The sequence below is a fragment of the Ambystoma mexicanum genome, chromosome 14, assembly GCF_040938575.1.
Source record: "Ambystoma mexicanum isolate Mex_15411 chromosome 14, UKY_AmexF1_1, whole genome shotgun sequence".
Taxonomy (NCBI): domain Eukaryota; kingdom Metazoa; phylum Chordata; class Amphibia; order Caudata; family Ambystomatidae; genus Ambystoma; species Ambystoma mexicanum.
The window spans coordinates 110,485,691-110,500,869 of NC_090940.1; the positions used below are offsets into that span (position 1 = coordinate 110,485,691).

At 46.1% G+C, this 15,179-nt stretch overlaps 1 protein-coding gene across 2 annotated transcripts in view; it reads left to right on the forward strand.

Moving 5' to 3' along the window:
* LOC138527467 (stAR-related lipid transfer protein 9-like) overlaps positions 1 to 15,179 on the forward strand; it is a 590,857-nt gene that overhangs the window by 400,578 nt on the left and 175,100 nt on the right. For both annotated transcript variants that reach the window (XM_069638652.1, XM_069638653.1), the window contains exon 19: positions 12,806 to 12,888. In XM_069638652.1, coding sequence (XP_069494753.1) covers positions 12,806 to 12,888 — 83 coding nt within the window. The remainder of the gene's footprint in view (positions 1 to 12,805; positions 12,889 to 15,179) is intronic.

Sequence of the window (15,179 nt, forward strand, 5' to 3'; positions counted from 1 at the left end):
TCTCTTGCACCTTTCCTGAGACACATCATTCACTTGCAGACGCTCCAGTAACACATTTGTTTCCTCTGGGCTTACCAGGTGGTTTTCATGATCCTCGCATCTCCCTTTCTCTGTCCTCTTCGGCTCGCTGACTCAGCTTACGTCCTGTTAGCCGATTAGCCCCGGCTTTGCCTTCCTCTGCAGCGTACTACTCCCACTACTTCAGGTTCTCAAGCGGTGAGCTCCCTTCAGTCAGACTTGCCTGCACGCTGCTTCTTATGGTTTTATTGCGCTAGGCGTTCTGACCGGTGTCAGAACAAATTACCATTTCTTTCAGTTTCTACCACTCTCTCAACCACTTCTCTCTTGTTGGTCTGTCGGCTGTGGCAATTTTAAACTTCCCGGGATTTCTGAGCACTTTACACAGACTAGACCACGGTGTTGGCTTCCTGGTCCTAGTCATCTTCATTGCTACGTCCCTCTTCGCTGTCTCAGTACAAAAAGGGGGGGAGGGAGAACAGGCCAACAAGGTACTTAACTGGAAAAACGTGGACATTCTTCATCTACATCACAATAAGCCATATTGGTATGTGGCCAGGTTACATGGCTGTCATTAAAAGTTGTGGTTGCAATATTATTCTGGTCCAATATTTTGTGGTCCCTCTGGAGTTTGTCTTCCCCCACGTGGTCCTCCCGCAGATAGCCACCCCAAGGGTCACAGTCAGGTTGCTTCTGCCTTTCCCTGGCCATGTAAGAGAGGTTTCCTTCCAAAGAATCAGTGACGACATTGCTAGATTCGTCACACTCCACAAAGGAAGTGGTTCTCAGAATATTTAGTATCCTAGAACCACCGTGGCAAACGTATGATACCAATATACCCAGTATCACTACAAGTAAAGATGTATTCAGAGTGTCTAGCATCCCAGAAACACCCTAACGTCAATAAAACCGGCATACCAATAAGGAAAGAGGTATTCAGAATATTTAGCAACTGAGAAGCACCACAACAAATGTACAGCACCAATCAAACCATTATAACTACAAAGAAAGACATATTTAGTATCTCCGAAGCACCATGACAAAGTTATAGGGCCAATCAAACCCTTATCACCTCATAGAAAGTGGTATTCAGAATTAACAATATCTTCCTCCTAGTCTATAGTCCCCTTTCCTCCAGACTTTTGGGACATTCCGTCCTTCGGGACAGGACCGGAGCACTTTTTGAAGCATCAAGAATATTATTGGCCTCCTTTTATTTTGTATGAGGGGACATCGCGCGTGGCTGTAGCCCCGCCTTCCTGAGTCCCGCCCAGCGCATCACCTTTCAGTCCTTATCTATTGCCAAAGTCGAAGGACAATTTAGCAAAGCGAGGAAACGTTTTAGAGGGGAAGGCGGGCGGGTGTATGGAGAAAAGGGGACTATGAACTAGGAGTAAGGTAGTCACTTCAGTGAGTAACTTTGTTATACTCCTACATTCCATCCCCTTCCTCCATACTTGTGGGAGATTCACAAGCACTGACTTATCAAAATGGGTGGATCGAAAATTCCCTTACAGAAAAAGGTTTTTTAAGCACTGCCTGTCCAAACTGGGCATCAGCCCGGGAACTGAGATCAAGACAATAATGCTTATAAAAAGCCTAGGGTGAGGCCCATGCGGCCGCTTTGGCAATTGTCTACCATGGAACATATTTTTGGAACGCTACAGCTACAGCTTTCCCTCGCACCAACTGTGCGTAGATGCCCTTTGGAGCTTGAAAGCCTTGTACCGAATAAGCTTCTGAAATACATAAAGCAATCCCACGCGAAATGGAAGCTTTGGAGGCTGGGGTTCCTTTAGGATTCCCAAAGGTAACAGAAAGTTGAGAAGAGCCTCTGAAGTTGTTTTTTTTGTAGGTAAAACTTCAGTGCCGTCCCGACATCCAAATTATGGAGGATTCTTTCTGTGTCCGAAGCAGGGTCTGGAAAGAAAACCAGCAAGGAAATCGACTGGTTAATGTGTAAATCAGAAACAATCTTTGGAAGGGAAGAAGGATGTGTTTGGAGCACCACCTTATCTTTACGAAAAGTCAAAAAAGGATGTTGGGGTCTGTATCTGTCCCCATACAGCCCACCTCCTTTTCTTCCTGCACTTATCAGACATACATTGTCTGCTGGCACTTGCCACTTGCTGGCTGCACTACCACTGTTTGTTTCCTTTATTATTTATTTATTATTATTTATCTGTTTCTCCTTTGTTGTGCACTTTCCACTTCTCCCCCCTTCCTTGCACTTTTTCCCTCTTCCATGCACTTGTGCGTTCTCAATGTCACTGGGCCTAGTAAGATCGTTGTTTTATTCTCCCTGTTCCCCTCCCTTGCCTTGTCGCGCTCTTAAACACTTGTGTGCGAGCGCAATAGAAATAAAATATCAATGCTCGATAGAAAGGGCTTGTAATTCACTTATATGTAACAGCTTTTAAGAAAGCCACTTTCCAGCTCTGTAGTCACCAGTGGATCAAACGTTTTGTGACACAGAGCGGTGAGGACAGCGTTGAGATCCCATTTAGGGGGAGGTAGCTCGTCAGAGTGAAAGAGCAATGATCTGTGCTAAGGTAAGCGTGTATGGCAGACAAATATGTTCTGCATGACAAAAGGTGGATTCCTATTGCCGCTAGATCTGATATTAATGACACAACACAGTCAATAGAAGCTTGACGAGGGTCAAGCTGTTTGGCAAGGCACCAGTGACAGAATCGAAGCCATTGCTTTTGGTTTGAGCTTGTGTTGGAAGGCTTGAGCGCTGCCTGAATTATACGCATTTTGTCTTCTGAGAGACTAAACTGTACTAGGGATTTGAACTCAGGAATCATGGAGCTAAGCTGAAGGATTGTGGGGAGGGATGCCACACCTGTTGACTGTTCTGGTGCAGAAGATAGGGGCTCGGCAGCAACCTGATCGGATTGTGTATTGACAGATGCTGAAGTTCCGAGAACCAGAACCTGACTGGCCACCAAGGAGCTATGAATAACAGAGTGCAATTGCTGGCACTCCTGAGTTTCAAGAGCGTACGATCAATCTCGAGAGCATCCCACAGGGAAAGATGACCGAGTTCCTCCCTGGAAGGATGGCCCAGAAGCTTCTTGTTTGCCGATGTCGCAAAGAGGTCCACTGTCGGAGTGCCCCACTGCGACAAAAGGTGGAGAAGAACCCTTTGTTCATCTCCCACTCATGGTTTGCCAGAGACTGATGGCTGAGAGAATCTGCTGCAATATTGTCCCGCCCCGGAATATGTACTGCCTGTTGCCAGACATTGTTCTGCACTGCCCATTCCCAAATCTTAATGGCTAGGTCCACAAGTGGCAGAGCCCTCGTACCTCCCTGCATGTTCACATAGAACATAGCCGAGTTGTCTGTGCGTATTCGCACTACCTTGCTGAAGATGGAAGTTCGAAAAGCTTTCAACGCCAGAAAAACTGGCAAGAGCTCAGGGTAATTGATATGTGACATTCTGTACTGGGTGACCACAGATTGAAAGCCTCTAGGGGATCCAGCATAGCACCCCAGCTCAGAAGGGAGGAGTCTGTCATTATTGTGACTTGTGATGAGGGCTCCCAAAAGGAGGCTTCCACCGAGAGGTTGGTGGGGTTCGACCACCACTGCAGATCTGTAGCCATAATGGAGGGGATTGGATTCAATTGGGAGTCTGGGTGTGAAGCTTGAGACCAATTCCTACTTAGGACCAGTTGCGTGCATCTCATTTTCAACCTCACTAGAGGATGGGCCAAAACACATGAGGCCATCAGCCCCAGAATCCTTTGAAACCACCAAGCTGACCTGTGGGATGAATTGAGAAACCGGAGGCACGTGACTGACAAAATCTGTAATCCTGTCCTTGGTCAGAAAAATCTTCGTTTTGATGGTATCCCAGCGAAAACCTAAGAAAATCAAGTCCTGAGAAACCTTCATGGATGACTTTTGCTAGTTAACCGACAGTCCAAGTCGGAACAGCAGTTGGAGAGGGAACTGAAGATTGGGCGCTGCAGTCTGCGGACAGTGACTCGGAAGTAGCAAGTCGTCCAAATATGGATAAACGTGGACTCCTTAGAGCCTGAGGAACACTGCACTAACCGTCATCATTTTCATAAAGACCATTGGGGCTGAGCTAAGACCAAAGGGAAGGATTTGATACTGAAAATGTTCTGTTCCACTGAGAAACAAAGGAATTTGCGGTGTTGAGGCCATATTGGAATATGTATGTAAGCATCTCGGAGATCTAACACGCAGAGCCAATCATCCTTCAAGAGGGAGGATTTAATCTGGTTGGGGGTGATCATCTTGAATTTCTCCTGAGGAAGGTGAAGGTTGAAATTGTATAGGTCTAGAATAGTGCACAGGCCAGCCCGGTTGGGTTTGGGTACTGGGAACAGACGGGAATAAAACCTCTTCCCTTGATCCGATCGAGGAACACACTCCACTGCCCCTCGGCCCGAAGAGAGGGAGACTCTGTTGAAAAGGAGGATGAGAAGGTGGGGTATCTGAAAGGGGTAGCCGAAATCCCACACGGGCGACGGACCAAACCCACCGGTCATCGGTAATGGTCCTCCACGCCTCCAGATGGGAAGAAATCCGTCCTCCAACCGGAGACTTGTGGGACTGATGAAAAACATCATTTTGCAGACTTATCGGTGGCAAGGGCATGTGTAGCAGAAGAGGAGATAGAGATCTGGGAGAAAAAACAGCTGCCATGTTCATGTTGCTTGCGTCGAGGCCCACTGGAGGAACGATCCGGTCGGCACGACTTTCGGTCCTGAAGCCGAAAAAGTTCTTGATCGGGCGTCTGATTTCCAAGGATAGGACAGTTTAGAAGGAGCAGTTTTTGCTAAAACGGGCAAATACTTAGCTGTTAGCGTACTAGCTTTTGTTTTATTTAGCAAAAAGTTCTTTGCCGTCGAAGGGCAGGTCAAGCACATTTTCTTGGACCTCCCTTGAAAACTTGGTCGTATGGAGCCACGCCTGGCGGAAAACATCAGTCACAATAATGAGGTCGCAAGCTGATGTATCCACATGATAAGCCGCTGCCTCCAGCAGGTCCTGAGCCAAGACCCTGGCATCAGAAAGACCTTCTTTGAAGTCCTCTAACCTGCCCTGAGGAATGCAGTCCTGAAATTCAGACAATTCCTTCCATAATTTGAGGTTAGCTGCTGCAAGTATCACCTTTGTGTTGTCCTGACATAGCTGAAGCCCTGCATTGGCAAAAATCTTTTTTCCAATACTATCAAGGTTTTTGTCTTCTTTAGACAATACCTGAGACGCGGCGGTGGAAGAAGAGGACGAAAGCTTAGACTGAAGCGTAGCCACCGCCACTACTGTAGAGGAAGGACACGGACAGGAAACCAAAGGAATTTTTCCAGATGACTGGAGTTTGTAACAAGCCTCAGTTTTTCTGTTAATGTGATGCCCTGTGGGGTTTTTCCCAAATTTTGTGGGCTTCTGCCAGCACGTCCTTTTGCAGAAAAAGAGCTGAGCGCTCCTGTGATTCCAACGTTAGGGCCCCCGATAGAGCTCCCTCCTGCAAAGCCGGGGGTTCCGGAGTTGAAATTTCTAACGCCATCAAATATAGCACTCTGTTATGGAACTCCCTGACAGAAAAGGGCGTGTCCTCATTATCTTCGCTCATCTCACCCTCGTCCTTTTTGGTGGGAACTGAAGGCTGTTCCGAAACGCGTGGCAGGTCAGAAACTCTTGGATCTGGAGGATTCACAACAGGAGCTGGCAGCACTGAAGGCATTGGGGGCACTGGAGGAGGAGGAGGAGGTCCTGCTGGAAGCGGCAGAAGCACTGGAGGAGGAGGAAGCCCTGCTGGAAGCAGAGGGGGCAATTCAGGTGCATCCGGAGGCAGTGGACGAGCGGGTTGAGGCTTGAGATGCATAAGGCACAAATCCTTGAAGAGGTCCCTCAAATACATCTTCATTGGATCAACAGAGTGCATGAGGCCTTGAAATTTGCAAAAGAAAGCATCCGCTGGGAATGCCCTAATCTGGGACGTGGGCAGTGGTCGATTTCAATGGACCATACTGCCACAATTCTGTTGCAATTGGCTGCCAAGACGGTCCACCCCTGACTGGATTAGCATAATGCATAGGGGCCGATGTTGGACGCAACAACACTTTTGGCGGATGAGGGAATCTCGTACTCGAGTCGATTGCTGGACGAAAAGGATTTCTGCTACCCAGCTCGGGCAATGAAAATGGAGGCCTAGCCTCTACCCTGAGTCCTTCTGATGAACTCGTTATGCTGGTGGATTTGGGCGGGCTCAACAAAATGGATGCCTCCGACAGTGCAGGCTGAGCCACCATTTTGTGACATTCGGAAGAAACATGTGTCACAGGCCCATCTGAGGCCATTGTTATGACAGGATTTCTAGGAGCCTTGGAATCGATTTTAGTCATCTGTGAGGGAACCTCGGCCGAGCCAGTTTTCGAGGACCTTGGACCTTTGCCTGACTTCTTTGCTCCCTCAGCAGAACCGGTATGGAGTTTAGGCCCTTTGAGGGGACCCTCAGGCCGACACCCGGTGTCAAGACTCCCAGAATGGGGACCCTCAGTCTTGCTGGTTTTCTTTTTAGCAAATATTTGGGGATGCTCAAGAATGACCCTGGTACTTTTAGCCCCTTTCCGGGGAACCTCAGGAAAAATCCCAGTACGTTTAGCCCCTGACTGGGGAACCTCAGGCAAATGGCCCATACTATTAGTCCTTGTACGGGATATCTCGGAAGTTACCCTGGTATTTTAGGCCAAATCAGGGGAACCTCGGGAGTGGCCCTGGTACTTTTAGCCCATGAGTGGGGAACCTTGGGAATTACCCCAGTATTTTTAGCCCCTGGAAGGGGAACCTCAGGTGTGACCCCGGTACGCTGAGCCCCTTGTAGGGGATTCTCTGAGGCGACTCCGTTATGCAGATTAGATCCCTTCCGGGATACCTCAGAGCGGTCCCTGGTAAAGCTAGAGCAGTTAAGGCTCCTCCCAGCACTTGACGACCCCGGTAAGGAGTCACCTGGCCGAGGTGCCCTAAAAAGCAAAGAACGTACCGGGTGATTCCTCTTCTCCTCGATGAACTGCTCAAGGTTAGCCAGAGGCAACCGATGGAACATGTCCTCCCACCTGACGAGCCTACACTGAAGTGCCCAAACGGAAAGAGAGTTGCAGTAAAGACAGGAGTCCCACCGATGTTCCGGGCCCAAGCACTCTAGACAAAGAGAATGAGGATCCGTACTCGCAAAGTGATGCTCGCCAGAAGAACAGGATACAAAAAAACCCTGTCACTCCGGCATAGACAGAGATGAGATGACTGCCGAACCGGAGCAGGAAGTTTGAAGGACAAGATGGGCAAAAAACTAAAACACCAACGATGCAAGTGTATCCGACCCTGACTGCGTGGAAAATGGAGTGGAGGGCGATGCGCCGGGGTGTGGGGGGGGCCTCGGGAAGGCAGGGCTACATCCACGTGTGGTGGCCCTGCATACAAATAAAAGAAAGACAATAATATTTTTGATGCTTCAAAAAGTGCTCTGGTCCCATCCCAAAGGATGGAATGTCCCAAAAGTATGGAGGGAAGGAGACGGGATGTAGGAGTAATTTGATATTCCAGAACCACCATGACAAAGGAATGGCACCAATACAACCAGTATCACTACAAGTAAAGATGTATTCAGAGCAGTTAGAATCCCAGAAGCATCATGACAAAGGTACTGCACCAATCAAACACGTATCGTGACAAGGAAACACGTATTTAGCATCCCGGCAGCGTCATGACAATGGTACGGACACTAACTAGTATAACCACTAAAGGGAAAGAGGTATTCAGAGTATTTAGCATCCCAAAAGAATCATGATAAAAGGTACGGTGCCAATCAAACCAGTATCACGACAGGGAAAGATATATTTATCATCTCAAAAGCGTCATGGCAAAGGTTCAGTGCTAACCAGTATCACCAGAAGGAAAAAGGTATTCAGACTATTTGGTACCCCAGAGCACCATTACAAATGTACCACGTCAACCAGTATCGCTACCGCAAGGAAAGAGGTATTCAGACTATTTAGTATCCCAGAGCACCATAAGAAGTGTACCACGTCAACCAGTATCACTACCACAAGCAAAGAGGTATTCAGACTATTTAGTATGCCCAATGTACCATGGCAAAGGTGCTATGCTAACCAGTATCACCTGAAGGAAAGAGGTTTTTCAAATCCTAGAAGCACCATAACACAGTTACAGCACCAGTCGTACCAGTGTCACCACAACGAAAGAGGTATTCCGAATATTTAGAATCCCAGTAGCACCATCACAGCAGCACAGCGTCAACTAGTATCACCATCACACAAATGAGGTATTCAGAATATTTAATATCCCAGAAGCACCATGACAGCGGTACAGCAACAACTAGTAGCAACACCACACGAAAGAGGTATTCAGAATATTTAATATCACAGAAGCACCATGACAGCGGTACAGCACCAACTAATAGCACCACCACACGAAAGAGGTATTCTGAATGTTTAGCAGCCTAGACGCACCATAACACAATTACAGCACCAATCGAACCAGTGTCAGTCCAAGGAAAGAGTGTATTCAGACTATCCCTTCATCAGGTCTCAGCAGAGGAGATACGTACTATCGTCACTAACCTCAAACCCACATCTTGTATTGGCGACACTTGCCGGCTCAAACGGAAAAGACTGCCTTGACCTTCTGCTTCCTTCCATGATGCAGATGGTCAGCACATATTTTCATGAGTCATGTGTGCCGGAGTCACTTAAAGAAGCATGGATCACTCCTTTGCTTAAAAAGGAACAATTGGATCCAGGGATGGCTAGAAACTATAGGCCCAGCATTAATAATATATTCCTTATGAAGATCCTAGACAGAGTTGCCTATATACGAATACAGGAATATATCAAGCCACACAAGGCATGGAATGAGCTCCCGGGTGCCTCACGCCAACTTCCATGCCTTTTGAAGTTCAAAAAGGTTCTGAGGACCTTTCTCTTTAATAAAGGGATCGACTAATGGCCCCCTCTCTTCTTTTGTGTTTTGTCTTCGTCGGATCTTTTTGGAAAGCGAACTCATGGCTCTGGGGGAGTAGCACTCTATAAGAATTGAAATTTAAAAAGAAATTGAACCTCTCAGAAGCACCATAACAGAGGTATAGTGCCAACCAATATTACCACAAGGAAAGAGGTACTCGGAATATTTAACATCCCAGAAGCATAGCAGAGGTATAGCATCAACCAGTATCACCACCACAAGAAATAGGTATTCAGAATATTTAGTATCCCAGAAGCACCATGACAGAGATATGGCACCAACCGGTATCGCCACAAAGAAAGGGGTACTCAGAATACTTAGTATCCCAGAAGCATCATGACAGAGGTACAGCACTGACCAGTGTCACCACAAGGGAAGAGGTATTCTGAATAGTTAGTATCCCAGAAGCATCAAGACAGAGGTACAGCACCAACCAGTGTCACCACAAGGCAAGAGGTATTCAGAATACTTAGTATCTCAGAAGCACCAAGACAGGGGCATGGTGCCAGCCAGTATCACAAGTAAAGCGGCATTCGGAGTACTTAGCATGCCAGAATCATCATGACAAAGGTACAACGTCAAAGAGATATGTCCAATGAACAAACATCCATCAGACCGTGGGTCGCCAATGGTGTAGTGAAAACTACTGCAAATTTAAATCCTGTTCATTCACTGTTGAAAAAATAGTCCATAAATAGCCATTTCTCTGGCTGAATTAGTAGACTGAAACAAAGTCTTTTATACTTCTTTTGATGATTTTAATATAAATAGTTCATCTTAGAATGAGGAGGCAGAATTCCAGCAAATTGCCATTGCCAATGCATTTCGGACCATACTTCTGGTCCTTCGTCAGGGCGAATTCTATTAACAAAACAAACAAAAAGTACCTTTTTTAGTCCAACAAGAGTATACCAAATTACACTGTTACATACATTACACTTAAGAATCAGTAGGTACAACGTCAATCAAACACCGGTATCACAAAGTGACATAAGGTCTCCAAAGTCACTACGGTCAGGTGCAAAAATAAAAATTGCGACCCCCAAACGTGTTTTTTTCACAAAGTACAGGCAAGTCGCAAATGTTTTGAAATGGTAACATAAAAGTCACCATGCACTCTTCACTCACCCTCAATAATCAACAACAGCAGTCAATATATGAAACTTTTGAAAGTCATTTTTGGGCTGACAAGGGTATTCATGTTCAAGGTTGAAAAGAGCACTGCCTTTACTGCTATACATTAGTATTATTTGTTGTGGGTATGTGAATTAATAGTTTCTCAACAACACAATTAAGTAATTACATATGAATTAGGGCCAGTTAAGTTTGTAACAGGTAGCCACAAACACTGAGACAACACAGACCATGGAACAGAGTTGTGGCAGGGTACCCAGCTTAATGTGCCCCTTTCCAATTCACAATGATATTGTTAGTTTTGTTTCTTTTATTGAGCACAATGAATACTGGGTCGCTTCTCAGCGCAGATCCAGACAACTGTAGAGGCTTAACATGGAAGGCTTTAGGGTTGGGTAATGAAAAGATGTTTTTTAGCAGTTTCTTAACGTTGCAATGTTCTGAGGTGTCTTTGAGGCAAATTATACCAATCACTGTGTCAGGGGAAGAGGCATACAGATCTGGTAGTGGCCAACCAGCCTAGGCCCCCCGGGTAGGCCTAAGAGAAGCAAGGGCCTCATAGAGGACTCAGGGTAATTACAAGGGGGTGATAGCTATTCACAACCAAGAGGCTTGCACATGCCCAATCTACCATCCAAAAAAAGAAAAGAAAATGGCTGCTGCCATTGTCAATAGAAAAGGACCTAAGTCCCTCTTCGATTTTTGTGGTGGGGCCCAATGGGAAAGGAGGATGGGAGCCAGAGTCGGCAGCACAAGCCAGCAAGGAACGGGGAGGGAGTGAGGGATAGTGGTTGGGGATGACATTCATGTGGGTCAGAAGGGAGGGGTGGGAGCTGGCAGAGGGTCCAGGGTGCAGAGGCACCGAAACATGGCGGCACGCTAGGATAAGCCCTGTTTCTTGGCCCGGGCGGAGTGGGCGAAAGCACGAGGCGCAGAGCTAAATAGCTCAGGGGGGGCAGCAAGGGGCCCACCGAGAAAGCTTCTTCTGAGCTTGCCGGACAACAGATTAAGCAGCCTGCTGTGCCGGTGAGTGTTCTGCGATGTGCGGCTGGCAGCTCTCTGCCGACTTGTTGATGACTGCGATGCATTGGGAATAGGCAAACAAAGAAAGGCATATTCCAAACGCAGCATGTGAGATGCTCTGGAGTCACACACCCTGTGCCCCTCATTCTTTGTGCTGACAACCTTCCAAGTGGGGCAATTTATAAGTGATGGCCCACTTAACAAGCCATTGTTTTTACACAGTATGTGCTTAACAGTTAAGTGTTAAGAACTGAACATGGGGCATTTTTATTCACCAGGCCAGCATAAATATCAGTTAGCTGACCAAATCTATGCATTCTTCAAAGAGAATTAACGTGCCACACAGAAAAGTTTTAAACTATGTCCTTTATTTTGATGTCTCTTTATTTGACATATTAAAACGTTTTTTGTGTATATTACTGATCACTGGTATAGTCCTAAAATGCTCTGTGATTTAATGCAAAGCATACATGAATCCTTATTGGTGCTATTTGTCCCCTTTCCCACTCTCAGAGAGGTATTTTGAAAGAGTACAATAAGAGTGTACCAGACTGTCCATCTTGGCATGATAACCTTCTATTAGAAGATAATTCATTTGGTTAGTCTAGTATTGCCCCTTGTGAAATACAAGTGAGGTGGTACGAACAGAACACCTGCAACACAGGGCCAGTGGGCTCTCAGACCCCGGTACACTGGTCACACCGTAGTGTGCCAATACGGACAGTTTCAAACTGCATTCAGGCAAGGCCTTCCCTAAGAGCAGGTGACAGAAAAACCATTTACTTGAGCAGCAACCGCAGTGTTTTCACATTAGATTTCTTCTGTAAAGTACTTGCATCACAATGTAATGAAACCAGCCTCATTTCTATAGCAATTATTTATTCCAATTGAGGAGGGGTTTTGTCGTACAACAGATGTATGGTTTGGGAGTGATGTGTGCCAGTCGAAGGATTGGGGGGGGGCACATTCTGATGTTTCACCCTGGGCACCAAGTTGGCTAGAAACTGCCCTGCCGGGAATGAGGTGCAGGTGGCTGCTGGAACGTGGGTGGGGCACTGGGAGCTCTCGCCCGCGTTTCCAGCCACCTGATTGGCTGAGTGCCCTTCCCTGTGTGCAGATATTCCAAAGATATGGGCTAGGAAGTAATTTGTCAAAAACACTTATGCGTGGAACAGAGCTCTGCCCTTCCGAGGCGATGCCTGCACTTGTTATGCCTAGTTTGCCTTCCAAAAGCAGGTGTTCCCCTCCAAAAAGAAGCATACATGTCATGAAAAACTGGAGCTATGGCTACAAGCTAAATAGGGCATTAGAGTCCCCACTCTTGAGCAGTAGAAACGGACATATAAGCGTGTCATTATTGTAGCAGAAGTAAAAAGTATTCGTAAAATGAGATCTACCATTAAGGGTCATTTTAACACCTGTTATTATTGCAGCGCTTAGAAACTGTAGGAATTTTGGATGAGGCGCTTTGTAAGAACACAACACATTATTAATATTCTTACCATGAGCGGGACAGATAGCACTATGAGCAGCCGGAAGTGCAAATGAATGCAGACCACACATATATGCATTTCATATTTTCCTAATCATGTGCATTTCACTTCAGGAGCCGTTGTTGTTTTGGGGAAGACACACAAGTTCCGGTTCAACCATCCTGCGGAGGCAGCCCTCTTAAGACGAAGGCGATCAGTAGGTTTTGTTATGTCATATGTTTCCTTTGTTCATCTCATGTTGTGCTTTACTTTGAACCGTCTATGACATGCATTGGGAGTAATGAAATTTGGAGTGGCTCATGAAAAACAGTTGAGTTATTTTGGTGTTCAATAGAAAATACACATTGCCTGTGAACAGCTGCTCACCACCCGCCAGTGCCACCCTTGCAGTCTTCAGCCGAGGCGCACACCATCTGGAGGAAATGAGGAGAGGCACATTTTCACTGAACCACTTTTTAGCTTTGGCTATTAGGGGCTGCAAACGCGGCTCCTATAAACTCGAAACTATTGTATTCGAGTACAGATACAAGGTAGATGGGATGTGAGGAGGGACACGCCCATTTACTGCACGTGGCCATTCCCACTCAGAACACACCCTCCTGGGATCGCTCTAGGCCTGCTCTTTCATGCAGTAACAGTAGCGTGTGTGCTGTATGGCCTGCCAGAATGATGTCAAAACAAACATTCTGCTCAGAGTTAATGGCCTGATTGCAGCAGCGCCTGGTTAAAAAAAAATCTTCACCAAGTGTGCCTTCAGCTACTTGATTTATGTGTACACGTCCGTCCTTGCCCTGAAGTCCTGTTGAAAACAAGCACTGAGAAAGCCAACAGGTGAGGCTTGTATATTGGCATTACAAAGGCATTTTCCAGACACTGACATCATTTATATGCAATATCTTTCTCTGGTGAATCTCAAACTGTATCCACCTGTCCTTTCGAATCAGATCCTGTGCCTGGTAATTGCTGATTATCTCAATGCTCTTCACTCAGTTCCCTGCTTTTCAATCTCTCTCAGATCCTGTGCCCGTTAATTGCTGATTATCTCAATGGCTTTCACTCAGTCCCCTGCTTTTCAATATCTATCAGTTCCTGTGCCCATTAATTGCTGATTATCTCAATGCTCTTCACTCAGTCCCCTGCTTTTCAATATCGATCAGATCCTGTGCCCGTTAATTGCTGATTATCTCAATGCCTTTCACTCAGTCCCCTGCTGTTCAATATCTATCAGTTCCTGTGCCCGTTAATTGCTGATTATCTCAATGCCTTTCACTCAGTCCCCTGCTTTTCAATATCTATCAGTTCCTGTGCCCGTTAATTGCTGATTATCTCAATGCTCTTCACTCAGTCCCCTGCTTTTCAATATCGATCAGATCCTGTGCCCGTTAATTGCTGATTATCTCAATGCTCTTCACTCAGTCCCCTGCTTTTCAATATCGATCAGATCCTGTGCCCGTTAATTGCGGATTATCTCAATGCCTTTCACTCAGTCCCCTGCTTTTCAATCTCTGTCTGGGGCTTTTGATGCGCTCTTTGGCCTAGCCTTTCACATGTACGTCAACAACAGCCAGATCGTTCTTCGGCTGGATAACACTCTCTAGATCGCTTTGGCTCTTGCATGGAAATGGTGACAATTTAATGCCGCTAAAATCCAAGTACTTTAATGTGGAAGTACGAAAGCCATTCTTTCGACATTCATTTCTGTAAAAGGAACATGCGTGATTTCTGGACATTGGCCCTCGGTGCCTGTCCATGAACTGTAGAGGTGACAGTTTACTCCGGAGAGACTTTAGATCATGCTTTTTCCACCTACAAACGTTGCACTGTTTCCATGATGTCCTACTCTTTCTCTGACAACTCGTAGCTGTTGAAGGATTCTCTTTTCTGGCCTCGACTTCTGCAATTCAATCGATCTTGGTGTCAGTAACGACTCTGCAGAAATTGCAGGTTGTACAGAATGCCGCTGCGTGACCGTTGTCAAGAGGCGGATACTGGGAACAAATCTCCCAGGTTCTGCGTTCCTTGCCCTGGATGACATTAATACAGAGAGTAACATTTAAAGGATTTTGATTGGCCCAAAATGTTTGTTTGTTTGTTTGTTTATTCATTTTTAATGCGCACCAGACCCAGGGGTATCAGGGCGCAGCAGATTACGACACATGCAAAGCTTAAATTATCTGTTACAAAACATAGGCAAGGATACAACATATGCACAAATTAAACAATATTACAGGATATAGGCAAGAGTATGACAAATGATCAGATTATACACAGAGAGAAATCTATATACAGCAGACTTTAGGTTAAGGGCATTTGATTGACTAAAGGATGTTTTTTCATGACACATGTGCTCTCTATACCCCAGGTGATCACTGAGATCCCTTGGCGAGCATAACGTTGTAATTGCGTCCTTTTGTTGTGCTTCCTGTGGTGGGAGATCTTTTTCGTTAAGAGCAGCCAGTCTATGGAATTCTCTACCAGTTAGGCTCA